A 17,249-nucleotide genomic window follows, 5' to 3' on the forward strand; every position below is an offset into this window, starting at 1 on the left:
TGCCTTGATGATGTCAAACAGTGGTTGTCATTAAATGTTTTAAAGCTAAATGAAAATAAAACTGAGGTTGTCATTTTTGGCAACTTTAATCATATCGACAGCACTCTGGGCCCCTTTCCTCGTATTGTAAAACACATGTAAAAAACCTCAGTGTCTATATTGATGGTTCTTTTAAATTGAATAAGCAGGTGAGTGCAGTAGTTCAGTCCTGTTTTTTTCAGTTAAGACAGCTAGCCAAGGTAAAGCCATACCTTCCGGCTAACGTCTTTGAGCGTGTTATTCACCTTTTCCTTACTTGCAGATTGGACTACTGCAATTCATTGTATTATGGTCTAGATCAGGCCATCATCCATCATCTTCAGATGGTTCAAAATGCAGCTGCTCGCCTGCTAACTGGTACCAAACGGAGAGAGCATATAACCCCACTTTTAGCTTCTTTACACTGGCTTCCTGTCTCCTACAGGATCCAATTTAAACTTTTACTTTTTGTTTTTCAGTCACTTAACGCCCGAGCCCCTCCTTACCTGTCTGAGCTCCTCTCTGCCTATGCTCCAGGACAAACCACGAGGTCTAGCTCAAAACTAATGCTGTCCATCCCACGGACTAACCTCAAATCCCGTGGTGATAGATCCTTCTCTGTGGCAGGTCCCAGACTTTGGAATAGTCTCCCCTTAAATATTAGATCTGCACAAATACTTGAGCAATTTAAATCTTTACTAAAGACACATTTCTATGCCCTGGCTTTTAACACACTATGACCCAAGCATTTTGGTCTTATTTGAATTAGTTTAGTTATTGTTTTAATTCTTTTACTGTCCTATTATTATTTTGTTATTATTGTATTACATTGTTGCTTTTCAATACCATTTTTATATTGTTAAGCACTTTGTGTAGCATCGGCTGTTTGAAATGTGCTATATAAATAAATTTGACCTTGACCTTAAGGTAGGAGCCAAAAGGGGTGTAGTTTGTGGGTGTGATCACCCGTGTGTACACCTGTGAGCATGGACGCGCTTGTCTTTTTAAAAAGTTCCTTCATGTAATGATCTGCTAGAGGGTGTGGGGGGGCACAGCCCCGTCCTCCAGGGCATGAAGCAGGTATGGAGGAGATCAAAACTCCAGACATCCAGAGGCCCCCAGAACACAAGAGACCAAGGAAGACCAACAGAGGGGCAGCCGCGCCACTGTCCCAGAAAGAGCTGAGGAGAGTCCCAGATGAGGGCTCACTCAGCAGCCGCGGAGCAGAAGCCAGGGGGGGTTGCAGTGACGCACCCGTGACCTCCGTCGGCAGCCAGCTGTGCCTGAGTGACCGAGCCCCAGGCCGAGAGGCCGAGGGCACCCCACCCCCGAAGTGGCCCAAGCGAGCCCCAGGCTCCAGGCTCCGATAAGCGGCCGCGAAGGAATGAGCCGGTGTGTACCTGGACGCCCATCCCTGGACACAAAGAACCACCAACGCACTGATGTCTGAGGGAGTCCGCCACTGGATATGAACTTTTTTCAAGACAGTGAATCTTGAAACCAGAGAAAAAATAGAGAGTTTTAACTTGTTCCATTGGCAGATTTTTTTTCACTTATTTCAAGCTAAAATATTTATTAGAATTCAAATTTAGACAGAAACAAAGTGAATAATATTATTTTATTATCATGTTGATGCAGCACATGGTTCAGTTAGCTTTGTATAAACACGTGTTAGAAATGTTCTTCAATCAGCTCTTTTTACTCTCATTTCACAGCCAGTACTTTTTACTTTTACTTGAGTAAAGAAGTTGAAACAGTACTTGGAGTATTTTTAACAGTAGTACTTCTACTTCAGTACACACTGTGTGTACTTTTACCACCTGTGTCTGAGACCTCCTTCAGGGTCCACCTGAAGCTCTCAGTCTGCTGTGGAAAAAGGAAATCCAGGTGAGTTTCTCCTGATCACCTGAGGCCGTCATTACTGTGTGAACCCACACACCACTCCTCACTCCTCCCACCCGCTGCACACAGTCACTGAGTACAGACCGGCTGATTCCTGTAAAGGGAGAGGCAGGAAGAGGCGGAGCAACAGCTGAAAAACAAGAAGCTCAACGTCATTTTGCAGAAGTGAAAGTGTGAGAGAGCAGCAGCAGAGCTGCAGTCGAGTCCTGTTTGTCTCTAAAAGAAGATTCACTGGAGTCCATCAGGTTCCTCTCAGCAACAGTGGTGAGTGCAGCTGATCACACTTCCTGCTTCTACACAAATCTTCACTCTGTTCACTTCATCAGGGTCTAGAGTGCCACCTCATTTCTCCATGGTGCCACTTAGGCTACGTCCACACTCGCCCGGATAGATTTGAAAACAGCGCTCCGCGTCCACACTGGTGTTTTCAGTCGTTTTCACAGAGTTGTGCGTCCACATTAAGACGGCTGAAAACTCTTACGTTCCAGTCCTGCGCATGCGTGAAACGCAAGACGATTCGACCGGTCTCATTTCTGTCTGCCGCTTATTCACTTTCCGGCAAAAGGTGGAGGAAAAGCACCGAGTTTTAAAATGGACTAACAATGAGGTGGAGTTGTTGCTGCGAGTAACACAAAAGTACAAAGTTGCAAAAGCGAGAGAGAAATAAAGAATTTGAAGAAAAGCTCTGTGGAGCATGTGCAGACTGATATTCATCTTTAATAGGACTGTCAAAACTGCTGCTGTATAATGCTCTCCACTATCTTTGTTTAATTGGTCACATGCCTGCATCACATGACTAACATGCATCATTGTTTTAGAAAGTCTCTGTTTTCACTGTTCACTGTGACACAAACGCACCGTCTCCAAATTATTTACTTTCCGGCTGTTTGAATCGTCGCAGCAGAGGTGAGCAGCGTGATAGGAGTGGATGTAGCTGTGGGTAATGAGAAAAGATGAAAAGAACGATTGATAACTTTTTCGTTAAGGCCGGTGCTCTGACACGGAGCCATCAACCTCTCAGTGTCTAACACTGGTCTGCAGACGGCATCAGATAATGAGCCACATTAGATGGACTCTGAGCCCACTGACAGTAAAAGGGTGAAGTGTAGACATTTGGAAGAGAGCGGCCTGACCAGTTTCTCTGACTATGATACTGTAAAGCTGACAACATGATGCATTTACTGTGGTGAGTGTGCAAAGACCATGGCAGGTGTTGTGCCAAGGTAGGGATCCCCAACAGGATCTGTTTCCCTGCGTCAGGAACATCGGCTGGGCAGGGAAAGCGGACCCAACGCACTCCGCCTCCATCACGACCAACTAGACGTGGAAGGAGTGATGTTTTAGTGACAACATGAAAGATGAGTGTGACCGTTCAGTTTGTGGGTTACAACAGAAAATGATACATTTATTGTTCTCGTGTGTTATCGGACGGGATCATTTTAACAAACCGAGGACATTTTCCTGATAATTATCTGTATCCTCCTGTAACTTTACTGTTTAAAGAGCTAAAACCTCCAACATTTCAGGATCAATAAGTCCTTATAAGACGTGTTTGTGAGCTAAAAATCAAGAATGTGGGATACTGTTTGTCTGTGTCAGCCAAACAACTTCACATCTTTGTAACGACTGTTAAAAAGATGTTCATCCTGTTGATCCTGTTCATCTGGACGCTGCACTGTACAGCAGACACGACGTTGTTCAGTTTGTGTTTCAGATGAACCAGTTTGTGTCTGAGTGTGTTGCTGGGTCTCCACCAGTTACTCTGACAACTGAAGGTTCAAGATTTTTATTTTGACATTTGCACACAGGACCAACAGTCCATGCACAGTGGAATACTTGTGCAGAGCTTTCCAAGTCAAATCACACTTTAACAATATAAAGACAGAAAAAGCAGAAGGATAGAAATGAAGTCCGGAGTAGGGTAGTCGTACTATTTTCTATATACAAAGAAAAAGAAGAAAATGTACAGAGAGTGTGTAGTTCTCTACCTCTTATCGCACTCACAGTGTTGCACATTTGTTCCACAGATCTGTTTCACAAGTCTGTTGTGAGTGTATTGCCCGATGGTCAGTGAACCGATGATACATTCAAAGTGAGGTTAAGTAGTGCTGTGTTATTTTAAGTGTTCAGTGTGTTTTTGTTTGCCGTCAGTCTGACAGTTGTGGGGAAGAAGCTGTTGAAGAATCGTGTTCTGTGTGTGATGCTGCTGTCTGCTCTGTTGTGTCTGAGATTGTATGTGCAGCTTTGTATGTGCAGGTCCATGGATGCAAGTGTTGTTCCCATAATCCTCTCTGCAGACTTTATGACTCTTTGCAGAGCCTTCCTCTCTGTCTGTGTAGTGTTTCCATACCAGACAGTGATGCCTGCGGTGAGGATGCTGTCTATCAGTCCTCTGCAGGCCTGGGTGAGAGGGTGGTGGTTCATGCCAGCTTTCCTGAGCAGCCGAATGAAATAAAGCCTTTGCTGGGCTTTTTTCACAGTTGCTGTAGTGTTGAGAGTCCAGCTCAGGTCTGATGTAACCTGCAGTCCCAGGAATCTGTGGCTGTTTGCTGTCTCCACCTCCGTCCCTTTGACGATAAGAGGCTGCAGGGGAGGGAGTTCTTCCAAAAGTGCAGTATTCATTCCTTGGTCCGTGTTGAGGATGAGGTGAAGAAGCTTCTGTGATGAGTAGAAACTTAAAGAAGTCCAGACGCTTTTCTCTCCAAGCTTCTCAGACTACTGACGCTTGTTTCTCTCTTTGTAAAAATGAAATTTAAAGTGAATTTTGAATCAAATGTTTCTCTTCTTTCTCCCTCAGAGTGCAGACATGTCTGCTGCCAGCAATCTGCGATCTGAAGATCAGTTTCTGTGCTCCATCTGTCTGGATGTGTTCACTGATCCAGTCACTACATCATGTGGACACAACTTCTGCAAAACCTGCATCAGTCAGCACTGGGACATGAATGTCATCTGTCAGTGTCCCATGTGTAAAGAGACTTTCTACACTCGACCTCAGCTGAGGGTCAACACCTTCATCTCTGAGATGGTTGCTCAGTTCAGACGTGAAGCTCCGCAGAAAGCCAGCAGCAGCAGCTCAGAGCAACAAGCTGCCAAACCAGGAGAAGTTCCCTGTGACGTCTGCACTGGAACCAGACTGAAGGCCCTGAAGTCCTGCCTGGTGTGTCAGACCTCCTACTGTCAGACTCACCTGGAGCCTCATCTGACAGTGAAAGGCCTGAAAAGACATCAGCTGGTTGATGCTGTGGAGAACCTGGAAGGCAGGATGTGCACGAAGCACGATAACCTTCTGCAGCTGTTCTGTAAGACCGACCAGACATGTGTCTGCGTGCTCTGCCCTGTTTTAGACCACAAGAACCACGAGTTTGTTCCTCTGAGAGAAGAATATGAAGGAAAGAAGGCAGAGCTGGAGAAGACAGAGGCTGAGATTCAGCAGATGATCCAGAAGAGACGACTGAAGATTCAGGAGATCACAGAGTCGGTGAAGATGAGTAAAGATGCTGCAGACAGACAGAAAGCAGAAGGTGTTCAGGTCCTCACGGCTCTGATGGAGTCTGTTGAGAGACGCCTGAAGGAGCTCATGAAGGAGATCGAAGACAAACAGGAAGCTACAGAGAAACAGGCTGAAGGTCTCATCAAAGATCTGGAACAGGAAATCTCTGAGCTGATGGAGAGAAGCTCTGAGGTGGAGCAGCTCTCACGCTCTGAAGACCACCTCCACCTCCTCCAAAGCTTCCCCTCCCTGAAAGCTGCTCTACCCAGCAAGGACTGGACAGAGGTCAGAGTTCATCCACCATCATATGAGGGGACTGTGGGGAGAGCTGTGGCTCAGCTGGAGGAGACAGTCTGGAAACCCATGAAGAAGAAGCTGTTTGAGGCTGAGCTGCAGAGGGTGCAGCAGCATGAGGTGGATGTGACTCTGGATCCTGATACAGCTCATCCTAAACTCATCCTGTCTGATGATGGAAAACAAGTTTATCATAGTGATGTGAGGAAGAAACTTCCAGACAACCCAGAGAGATTTTCTCACTGTGTTTGTGTTTTAGGAGAGCAGAGTTTCTCTTCAGGCAGATTTTACTTTGAGGTTCAGGTTAAAGGAAAGACTGAGTGGAGTTTAGGAGTGGCCACAGAGTCGATCAACAGGAAGGGAGGAATCACAGCGAGACCTCAGGATGGTTTCTGGACTGTAGTGCTGAGAAATGGAAATGAGTACAAAGCTCTTGCTGACCCTTTAGTCCGTCTCTGTCTTCATCCTGGTCCTGAGAAGGTGGGGGTGTTTGTGGATTATGAGGAGGGTCTGGTCTCCTTTTATGATGTAGGTGCTGCAGCTCTGATCTACTCCTTTACTGGCTGCTCCTTCACTCACAAACTCCACCCATTCTTCAGTCCCCGTATGAATGATGGAGGTAAAAACTCTGCACCTCTGATCATCTGTCCTGTCAATAACATTAATCGATCCCTTTCATTGGAAGAATTGCTTGATTTCTATTCTGATTCTGATTGAAGGGAACAAATGAACATATTGAGTGTAAATCCTCTACAGTCTCCATGTTTCTATAGAATCTGATCATCAGGACTCTGATTCACACTTTGATTCTCATGGAGTTTGATTTGAACAGAAGAAAAGTTGAATCAGGAAATGTTCCCACTGATGGAGACTCGAGCTGAAGAGCAAATATCAGAGAACAAATGTCCAAAAGCTTCATTTCCAATAAAGTTTGTTCAATGCTTTGAGTGAATCCAGACTCATGTGTGGCTGTTATACGGAGCATCAGAGTCCAGCTGAGTTATGTTGGATACAAACTGCTTATTTTGGCTCTGTGAGGAGTTTTGTTCACTGAAAACTGATGAGACGGATAATATTCAAAGAACTCTGTAGAGATTCATGCATCCATGTTCTCCACCTGCAGGTGTGGAGGAGAAAGGTGGAGCACAGACTGCTGCATCCTTCCAGTCACATCATTTTGATGATTATATTTGCATGTTGTGATGATTTGGGTTAAAGACAAACAGAGTTGAACGGCTGCAGTCACAGCATGAAGACGATGCTGAAGCTGAGCTGTCAGTGAACATGTTTCACTGTGATTTGATTTGAAGAATAGAAAGTGTGTGTGGCTGCTGACAGCTGCAGTCTCTGCTAGTCTGCATAACACACACACAACTTTCCCCCTGAGGCAACGATGCAGCAACAACACAAAGAACAGCTGCAGACACACACACACACACTGTTAAAGAACACTTTACTGTTTAAGGCAGAATTCCTCAGTAACAATGATTTGAGTCTACTGTGTCTACTGTGGTTTCCAACATACAATCTACTGAAACATGTTTTTCTTTCTGCCGTACAAACTATTTGATCACAACATCTTTGCTTTTTTCCTCCAATCGTTTATTCTGATTATTTTATTTAGTTTAACTAAGAAAAGCTTCAAATTTAACTCTTAACCTGATTTAAACGTTTAATTTCTCATTAACTCAGACTTTTAATTTATTTCCTTGTTTAATGTATTATTTCTTTATCCTTGTTTAAGTTTTGCCGATCCTTTCTGTGTAACCTGTTTAATCTGACCTTTGACCCTTTAATTTTAATTTAACAGTACTCTTGTTTTGACCTTTGACCTCTTTATTCCTTATAACCAAAAAAACCCTTTTATCTGATATTTTCACCTTATTGATTGATTATATATATCTATTATATTTTCTCACCTTACCTTATTTTGACCTTTGACCTATGTCCTTGTTAGCCTTGATCTTCCTTCATCAAACGTGAAATTTCTTTCACCTTTGAACTTAAAGCTTAAATCAAACCTTTGTTAAAAAGCTTCTTACCAACTTGTAATTCCAACTTTCTGCATTAAACACGTATCTTAAACATATACACCTGACAGGTGCTACTGACCTGGCTCTGCCCACGAGGGAAGACTCTGATGTGACCTCTGACCCTGAGTGCTCTCTGAAGCCCCTCCCACTGAGCATCAGCCAATCCCAGCAGAGCAGGAACCAGAGCAGCTGAGAACCAGGCATGAGCCTCACCTGTCCCGTCATCGATCACCAGCCTGATCGAAGAGCAGAGCCACATGGTTTGATCATGTGACTGTCACCTGACTCATCCAGGTGATTAACACGTATCAGCAGGTGAGCTCAACAGGAAGCTGCTCTTACTTTGCTTTGGACTGAAACACTGACGAGGTCGAGTGACACTGAGAGCTGCTGCAGCCCTGAGAGAGAGAGAGCAACAGGTAAACACACACACCTGAAATCGTGAGCAGTTTCCTCCAAAACGACACTTGACTTACTGCACCAACACTAACACACCACCAACACGCTAACAACACATGAAGCACTCTGAGTACTTTCACTGCACCCGAGAAACTGCAACTAAACACATCCTGTACACACTGTGTGTATTTTATGCAGTACCTGTGTGTACACGCTGCCACACAGCGAGCAGCTCCACTGCAGTTGCAGGAACAGGAAACACACCACGTGACCTTTGACCTGTCCCACAGCGCACCTCTGCTTGCTGCTCAGAGCCCACTCACCCAGGTGCATGATGGGAGCAGGAGGAGGAGGCTGGGCCGAGCTGATAGAAACCAAACAAACAAATAAACAACAGCACGACAAACACGTGAACCAGACTTTACCTGTAAACTTACCTGGTGTCTCCCAGGGAGACCACAGTTATGGAGCTGACAGGTAAGTACGTGCAGTACACACTTCCTGTCCTGAAACACACACACAGGTAAACCGCACAGGTACGTAACCATCGGCGTGACTTTGTATTGAACATTGGGGGGTCAAGATCTCTGTCTAAATAAATAAATCTGGGTACATTTCCAGATGATCAAACAACTATTTTGCTGGTAACACCTGAAACGAGTAAAGAAAACCAGCAGCCTATTGATGCAAGATGATCCATAACTTTATTGGGGCTGACATTGTTGGAAATGAGTCCAAATAAAGAGTCCAAACTTTTATAAGCCTGTCTATGTGTGTCTCACCTGGACAGCCTCCTCTGGACACCAGACAACAGCAGAGTGTTACCCGGCAACAGGCCAGGTGGGTAGGGGGTGTGGCTTAAGTCCAGGTACACCTGCAGACTCCTCCCAGCTTGGTCACAAAGAGTGAGACGCACACCTGCACACACACATTCAGCTAACAGTCAGACCAGGGGTCCGTTCTTCGTACCTCGCTAAGTAAGTTAGCTGGATTAGATTGTTGACGATTTCGTGTGATCCTGGATCGTTCGGTTCTCCGAAGCTCATCCGGGACTTGCTGTCATAGCAACAGATCCGTAAGCGTAAACCTGCTCGGGAGCAACGGTGAAATATACTCACTCAAATGAGCAATCCTATTTATCCATATTGTATATTCTGTATCTATATATGTGTATATGTGTATATATGGTGTATTTATACTTATATCCTTACTCTCATTCCCCTTAATGTATCTGTAACATGCAACTTCCTTCGGTGCTTTGCTACTGGAAACTGAATTTCCTGGAGGAACCCACCCGAGGGATTAATAAAGTTTCATCTAATCTAATCTAATCTAATCTACTTGGGTTTTCTTCCTGTAGCCCTCATGTTTACTCAAGGTCTAGTTCTGTCTTCATGCTGATTTTCTTGTTCAGTCGTGTCTCATGTTGCAGTTTGTCAATCCTGTCCCTGTGCTCTGTGTTCCCTCTGTTCAGTATCAAGTATGTGCCTCATGTGTTTCCTGTTTTATTTTGATAGTCCCTGTCCTGTGTGCAGTGTGCTTGGTTTTGCTTCCCTTCTGTCATTAGGCCTGATTTGTCCCAGATGTGTTACCACCTATTCCCCATCTTCTCGTAGTCCTGCTTGTGTATTTAAGCCTTGTGTTTCTCTGTTAGTTGTTGTGTTGTACCCTCACTGTACTGTGTTTTGTTTTCTATGTGCTTCTGGTAATGTTCTGGTTCACTCTTTCCTGGTTTGATTTTCTAGTTTCCCGGGTTTCTAGTTTGGGCTTAAGTTTTGAGTTTCTAGTTTTGTTTTCTTTTATTTCTATTTGAATGTTCTCCAGCAATAAAGCTGCCACTTTAGTTAATCATTCTGTCTCTGGGTCCTGCGTTTGGGTCCTACATCCTGCCTGCCACCTCAACACCTTTAATTTTACAGCTTCTTAGTTATTATAAAGTGCTGAAACTCATAATGTTTTCTAAGATAGTAAAACCAGATTTAAACCGACTACTTCTACAAAGATGGAGCTAAAGTGATGATATACATTTATAGTTTGGACTTGGACACATACAGTCTGTTTTTCCTTATAACTACATGTGAGTTCAATTAACATTTTGTAGGAAAAGGGAATTTGTTTTTTAAAAGGATTATAGATTCGGAGCTGAATTACCCAACGGAACATCTCATTCACTGATGTTTGCTGGAGAAGCTGCTCTGCCTCTTTGTGATGGAGCAGCAGCGTGACGTACTGAAGACTGTTAACGGGGAAGTGCTGAAGCTGAAGGCGTCTCTCTGCTGCTCAGACTGACGTTCAGTCGTCATCCAGACAACATGAAGACTGCACCGGTCTCTCTGCTCCTCGGTGAGTGAAACACTAAAATCATCGATTTATTTATCACAGCTCCAACAAACAATATGGCAAGAAAACAACCTTTCAGCAGTTACAAGCTTGCAGCTACTGACTTTAAAGTTCATGTAAAAATTCTGAAAGGTTTCGTCAAGGCGAGAGGAACAGTTCATTCTCCTTCTTATGTCTTTCTGGTTTCATTTGATTGGTAATCAGAATCAGAATCAGAATCAGAATGGGTTTATTGCCAGATGTTGAGGTTTACAACATTAGGAAATTGCTGCGGTGCTTCAGTGCAAACAATAAGAATTAAAGTGCTATGTAGAAAGAAAGATATGTGCATGAGATATACATGAGATATATACATGAGAATAAGAATTAAAAGTGCTACGTAGAAACATATATACATGAGTGCAGGTGGTGATCAGTGCCAAACATGAAATGATGCAGTGACACAGCGTAGGGTCATGTGTTAGTGGCGGGGACAGTCATATGGTTATTGTTCATGTGTCCAACAGCAGAGGGGAAGAAACTGTTCTTATGGCGAGAGGTTCTGGTGCGAATGGACCGGAGCCTCCTGTCTGAGGGGAGCAGGTCAAACAGACTGTGTCCAGGGTGAGAAGGGTCAGCTGAGATCCGGGCTGCACGCCCCAGTGTCCTGGAGGTGTACAGGTCCTGCAGAGATGGGAGTCTGCAGCCAATCACCTTCTCAGCAGAGCGCACAACACGCTGCAGTCTCTGTTTGTCCCTGATAGTGGCTCCAGCGTACCACACGGTGATGGAGGAGGTGAGGATGGACTCGATGATTGCAGTGTAGAACTGCATCATCGTCCGTGTTGGCAGGTTGAATTTCTTCAGCTGCCTCAGGAAGTACATCCTCTGCTGGGCTTTCTTAATGACGGAGGTGATGGTGGGCTCCCACTTCAGGTCCTGGGTGATGGTGGTACCCAGGAAGTGGAATGAGTCCACAGAGGTGATGGGGGTGTCAGTCAGGATGATGGGGGGGAGTGGGGCTGTGTGCTTCCTGAAGTCCACAATAATCTCCACTGTCTTCTGGGCATTCAGCACCAGGTTGTTGTGGCTGCACCAGGTCACCAGACGTTCAACCTCCCTCCTGTAGGCAGACTCATCCCCGTCCGAGATGAGCCCAATAACGGTGGTGTCATCTGCGAACTTGGTGGCTGTGAAGTTGGGCAGGAACCAAGAAGTGATGTTAATGTTGAATAATGGAGCTCACAGTTTTAACTGAAATGTATGAAGAGTGATAGAAAATGGTTTCAAACATGCATGATGAAAGTTTTTCGGTTTAAATCGATCTCATCATCACTGCAAACCTCTCAGAGGTTCAGACTCTCAGCAGTTTAACCTGGAATCCTGCAGGAAAGTCACCATATAGTCTGGACTAAGTCAGCGATTAAACTTTCTGCCCAGCTAAGTGTCAGTAACATGAAGACCAAAAGAACAAAAGAGACTTGACCTCTTTTCATCAAACATCTCTTCAGTCAGGAAACCACAGCCTCTGACTGCATGAAGCACAGGGTCCTCTGACTGCGTCCCCTCTTTTATCTAGTCTTCACTTCCTCTATTCACAGCCAATTTTCCATTAAGAGGACTGAGTGTATTCAAACAACCACAGACGGTTTTGACTGTTAAAGTTCCCATTCCCATTGACATGATGACCTTTAAACAGCAGCAGTGTGGGAGTGAAACAGGCCGCAAATCTGAAAATAAAAACTGTGCTTTTGAAGGGTGGCTTCTTAGTCCCACACTTTCTTCTCTGCACATGAATGAAAGCTCATCCATGCACAGTTCCTTCTCCATTGTTTACAATGCTGTGCACTGTGATGTTTACCGTTGATTGCCATCTGATCAAAAAATGTATAGAAAACAGGAAAAGACAGGCTAACCTGCGTTGCTGTCTCGGTGGTATTTTATAACTTCCTGTTCCTGTTCCAGTGCACGGTGGTGTTTGTGTAGTTTAATCTGCGTGGCTCACAGATCTGGCAAAAATACAGACCTTCCATAATTAAGTAGAAGTACAAATACTACTGTTCAAAAATACTCCAGTAAAAGATGAAGTACTGATTCAACTTATTAACTCAAGTTAAAGTAAAAAAAAAAAGTACAGACTAGGAAGTACTCAAAGTACAAAGTAGTAGCAGTAAAACCCTGGCTGATTGTGACCCACACCCATTACCACACCTTGGCTCATGTGATTAGGTAGAGGATCATCAGGGGGTCCATTGTCCCTCTCAGTGGGAAACTCCCACAGAGCTTAAATGTGGGTCTCTTCACCGTTTGATCCTAGAACTGAAGAAGCTTCTCAGATGAGAGGTGAAACGTCTTCAAGCAACTTAAAGAAGTCCAGACGCTTTTCTTTCCAAGCTCCTTAGGTTGTGGCAGATACTTCAGGAGATTAAAAAGTTTCCTGAGAGAAAAAAAACAACAACAAAAACAAACTGTGCAGCCTCAGTCTTTCTTTAAATGACCTCTGACCTCCTGTTGCAGGTGTGTGTGTGCTGCTGCTGTCTGCACTGGCTGTTTGTGCAGGTGAGTAGATGAAGTGCACCATGGTCCAGGACAAACACTGAGTGTAAACACTGATAGAAACTGTCCGTCTGTCCTCCAGTCTCTCTGAGCGTCAGTCCAAACCTTCAGCAGTTCTTCACAGCAGCCTCAGTGTCTCTGACATGTGAAGGTCAGCTGGGCTCTGATGGATGGACGGTGAAGAGGGACACAGGAAGTGGGACTGAGTCATGTGGAGCAGGTGGGCGGGGCTTCGGGAGGTTAACTGGTTCATCCTGTTTGCTTGATAAGCAAAGCGAGCCAATCAGTGGAGTTTACTGGTGTGAAGGTGAAGCTGGAGAGAAGAGTGAAGAAGTCAACATCACTGTATCAGGTAATGAAGTCATTCATTTCATCAGACTAACAGCAGACTGTTATACCACCTCTACATCACTCTGTGGGTCTTTTCCTCAGATAAAGAAGTGATTTTGGAGATCCCTGCACTGCACCACTTCCCCTGCCGGTGGCGGACTCCCTCAGGTGTCGGTGCGTTGGTGGTTCTTTGTATCTGGGGGTGGGCGTCCGGGTACACACCGGCTCACTCCTTGGCGGCCGCTTATTGGGGCTCGCTCGGGCCATTTCGGAGGTGGGGTGCCCCCGGCCTCTCGGCCTGGGGCTCGGTCACTCAGGCACAGCTGGCTGCCGGCGGAGCTCACGGGCGCGTCACTGCAACTCCCCCTGGCTTCTGCTCCGCGGCTGCTGAGTGAGCCCTCATCTGGGACTCTCCTTAGCTCTTACTGGAACAGTGGCGCGGCTGCCCCTCTGTGGGTCTTCCTTGGTCTCTTGTGTTCTGGGGGCCTCTGGATGTCTGGAGTTTTGATCTCCTCCATACCTGCTTGATACCATAAAGGACGGGGCTGTGGCCCCCCCACACTCCCTAGCAGATCATTACATGGAGAAACCTTTGGAATGCAAGCATGCTGATCCACACAGGTATGCACACAGGTGTACACATGGGTATTCACAGACGCGGACTACAGCTTTCTTGGCTGCTGCCTCAAAGCACATTGTGCGCTGTCTATCTTGCGTGTTGCACAATATCGTTTATTATTTAGTAACTATTGATATCTATGACTAGCTAGTTTATTGTGATGGTGCTTTTTTTTTTTCTTATTATGTTGCTCTTTGTTGTTTGCTGTCTCCTCTGTTTTTTTTTCTCCATACAGGTGACCCAGGAGTTTTGTTTTTTTTGTTTGTTTGTTTTTTTTCTCTCTTCCCCCCCTTCTCACCGTCTCTTCTCCCCTTTGGTTTTCTTTCTTTCTCTCCCTCTCTTTCTTTCATTCTTTCCCCCTGTCCTATCCCACAGTCATGTCTGTCCCGTTTGCAACTGAAAATCAGTCAGTGTTCTACTGATGAGTTTGGATCATCTCCTCAGAGCTTTCTGAGGGTCAGAGTTCAGAACACTGACATCACTTCCTGTTTAAAGCAAACCTGCTGAGCTTATAATAAATTTAATGACCCAGTTTTATCATCTCTCCTGCAGATGTCTATGACACCACCACCATTTCACCAAGTGCCACCAAACCACCACCAACAACAATTACCAATCTCAATTCCCCTCCTTCTACATCGTCCTCCTCCATCATCTCACCTGTAGCTGCTCTGGGTTCTCTGGGTCTTCTAGATCTTATTCTGGTTGCAGCTTTGCTGTTTTGGAACAAAAAAATAGGTATAAAGTGTGTCAAACCCCCCAGAGCTCATTAGATTAAACATTTTACATGGAAAAATAAATTTTCCTTAATAATTATGTGATTATATACTATAATTCAATTATAAACTGTCCCCATTCACATTGTTTAGCAGAAAACTTATCTTACATGAAAAATATAGAGACACTTTTATTGATAAAGTATAAGACCCGATCCTTGGGGTGGAACAATTTTTGGCGCAGCGTGTTTTGGGGTTTAAATTCCACAGAGACCCAGTGTTTAGAAAAAATGCATCTCAACTGCTCCGATACTCCTGTCACAACAGTATCACTACAGGTTTTGACAAAAGTCCAGCTGGAATTAGTGATGGGATTTCCGGCTCTTTTTAGAGAACCGGCTCTTCCGGCTCCCAAGCGGCTCTTCAGGTTGTTTTGTTGCTTTAATTAAAAACGGTCCGGGGCTCCAGGGTCCGGGGGAAGCAGGCATTAATCCCATACATGCTCTCAGTGGGTTCCAAACACACACACACTCTCTCGGGTCCAGGGCAGATCTATATACACACAGAGAAAGACGTCCAGGTTAGGGATAGTCTCAAACTCACAGATACAGGTTCAGGTCCGCCGTCATAAATAGTGCTCCAAATCAGCTGGGATCGGCTGCAGGTGTGACGGTGAGCACAGGTGCGTGGGCCAGGGGCGGGGCCCGTAATGAGCACCGCCCCAGCAGAGGAGAGAGAGCGCAAAGGAAACAAAACAAACAAAACATGTTGCCAAACACAGAGTGAGCCAGCGAGGCACGAGGACCACGACACAAAGCACGTGCAAACTCCAAAACACATTTCTAGCTTTAACTGAACTTCAAAGCAGAGCAGATCACTTAAATTGCACAATTGAAAGCATGAAAGCATGTGTGTATTGTTTGTGTATTTATACACAAGCACTCATATATATTAAAAAATATGTTCATTTACCTGTTACTACCACACACCAAATCCGGTTGTTGGTACTTGCTGGATTGTGTAGCCTCTAGGTAACAAAAGCTCAACACTGCGCCCAGCATCCTGGAGCACTTCTGTTGTGTTTCGTACGTGCTTTGTCTGTAGGGACCACCGTAAATATACTTTTATTTATTCACTCCACATAAAATGTAATAAATAAATCATATAATACAAAAACTAACTAATCACATTTCAACTTTTAACTATTTAAATTTTCAGCTGTTTCCTTTTAAACAAATTTAAAGTGAAACAACACAAAACACTGCAAACCACAACACAATTAAATATAAATTAAAATATGAAAATAAAAAAGAACATGCATATTCTCTGTCATATGGACCTGCATGAATAAACTTTCTGAATCCTTTATCATCTGCAACTGAAAATAGTTGTGGATGATTACTATACCTTTCTAATGTGACGTTGTTGTCCCTGCTCTCTTTCTCTCTCCCTCCCGCTCTGTTCCTGTGCTACTGAGTGTCACTACCGCCCCTCCCCCCTCTGCTCAGTGAAGCGGAAAAAAGTGCGAGAGAGAGAGAGGGTGAGAGAAAGAAAAAAAACCCACGGCTCGCGATAAGGAGCCGGCTCGTGTCGTCAAACCGTCAAACCGTCAAAGAGTCGGCTCTGAGAGTTTCCTTCGCGACCGACACATCACTAGCTGGGATAACCACATTTACTCAGGGCCTTCTTGATGTGATGTTCCTCCTGGCCGCTGTGTCTGTGGGGATGGTGTTCGCTCTGTGTTGTAGCGTCCTGATGACTCCCAGTTTGTGCTCCATGCTGGCAGACGTCTTCGGTTTAGAATCTTTTATTATTTGTCTCATGTTTAAATCCTCGTCTTTCTCATTCCTGCAGAAAGGACGCTGTCATCAAGTCTGAGTCAAGTCACCTATCAGGATATGAACTTCAGACAATCAGCCAATAAAATTACAGATACACACTCACATGTTGTTTTCTCCAGTCCGAGGACACTGCAGGTACACATTCAGCTGTTATCCAACAACTTATTGCTTCACAAAATATGATTATGACCCTTTGTCCACTGTGGGTCCTTGTGATAATTTCTTTGCTCCTCTATTCTTCTTGTCTTTCCATCTCCTGGATTCTCTTTTAACCATCTACTCATTCTCGTTCTCTTGTGCATCAGGGCTGAGTTATTGATGGAGTTTCCCAGATCAAATTTAAAGGAGGATGGGAAGAAGAGGATTTTCTCTCTGCCAGTCCCGTCAGCTCCCTGCTAAGATTTAGAGCTTGTCCTGTTTTTCAGTATGAAGGCCCTGCTCATCTGTTTTTCTTGCCATGGCTTAAAAAGTGTACATTCTGCATCCAAATGTCCAGCTGCCTTCAACTTTGATGTTTGTCTTGGCCAAAAATAAGCCTTCAGTTTATTCCTTTGTTTAAATAAAAATCTCTTGCTGATAAACTGAACCCTGGCTGTGGCGTCAGAGTAGCGCTATATAAGTGCTGCATAAGAACCAGTCCTTCTACCATTTACTAAAAGCAGGCTTTTGCCAGGGCTGCAAAGGGATTTGTAAAGAATGAGTTTTTAGTGTACTATGCTTCAGGCAGTTGTT

At 44.7% G+C, this 17,249-nt stretch overlaps 3 protein-coding genes across 3 annotated transcripts; 2 read left to right on the top strand and 1 right to left on the bottom strand.

The window, feature by feature from the left end:
- The first annotated feature begins 4,726 nt into the window (after positions 1-4,726).
- Positions 4,727-6,421, top strand: LOC146634824 (E3 ubiquitin-protein ligase TRIM21-like). The gene has a single exon (XM_085342342.1). It carries the CDS (start codon positions 4,727-4,729, stop codon positions 6,419-6,421), a length of 1,695 nt encoding a protein of 564 aa, XP_085198468.1.
- Positions 6,422-6,800: 379 nt separating this feature from the next.
- On the bottom strand, positions 6,801-9,353 carry LOC146634825 (CST complex subunit CTC1-like). The gene is made up of 7 exons (XM_085349962.1): positions 9,348-9,353; positions 8,919-8,932; positions 8,574-8,642; positions 8,338-8,500; positions 8,080-8,135; positions 7,817-7,973; positions 6,801-6,821 (listed from the first exon to the last, which is right to left on the bottom strand). Exons 1-7 carry the CDS (start codon positions 9,351-9,353, stop codon positions 6,801-6,803), a joined length of 486 nt encoding a protein of 161 aa, XP_085206088.1.
- A 1,032-nt stretch (positions 9,354-10,385) lies between these two features.
- Positions 10,386-16,828, top strand: LOC146634826 (uncharacterized; the record flags this gene model as incomplete). The annotated part of the gene is made up of 6 exons (XM_085349963.1): positions 10,386-10,479; positions 12,973-13,014; positions 13,094-13,363; positions 14,513-14,698; positions 16,531-16,652; positions 16,823-16,828. Coding segments are annotated over 6 exons (720 nt in total), but the record flags the coding sequence as incomplete, so codon positions are not given.
- Between the last annotated feature and the right edge of the window lie 421 nt (positions 16,829-17,249).

Source organism: Diplotaxodon limnothrissa, linkage group LG3, assembly GCF_057381915.1.
Source record: "Diplotaxodon limnothrissa isolate DT_005_m linkage group LG3, D_limnothrissa_male_GT1.1, whole genome shotgun sequence".
NCBI classification, from domain to species: domain Eukaryota; kingdom Metazoa; phylum Chordata; class Actinopteri; order Cichliformes; family Cichlidae; genus Diplotaxodon; species Diplotaxodon limnothrissa.

Excerpts from the sequence above, each read along its gene's own strand:
- LOC146634825 (XM_085349962.1), bottom strand. Across the intron at positions 8,501-8,573 it reads GTCTCCCTGGGAGACACCAG|CTCGGCCCAGCCTCCTCCTC; the intron begins GTAAGTTTACAG and ends GGTTTCTATCAG. Across the intron at positions 7,974-8,079 it reads GTGTTTCAGTCCAAAGCAAA|GCTGGTGATCGATGACGGGA; the intron begins GTAAGAGCAGCT and ends CTCTTCGATCAG.
- LOC146634824 (XM_085342342.1), top strand. The coding sequence starts at position 4,727 with ATGTCTGCTGCCAGCAATCTGCGATCTGAAGATCAGTTTCTGTGCTCC.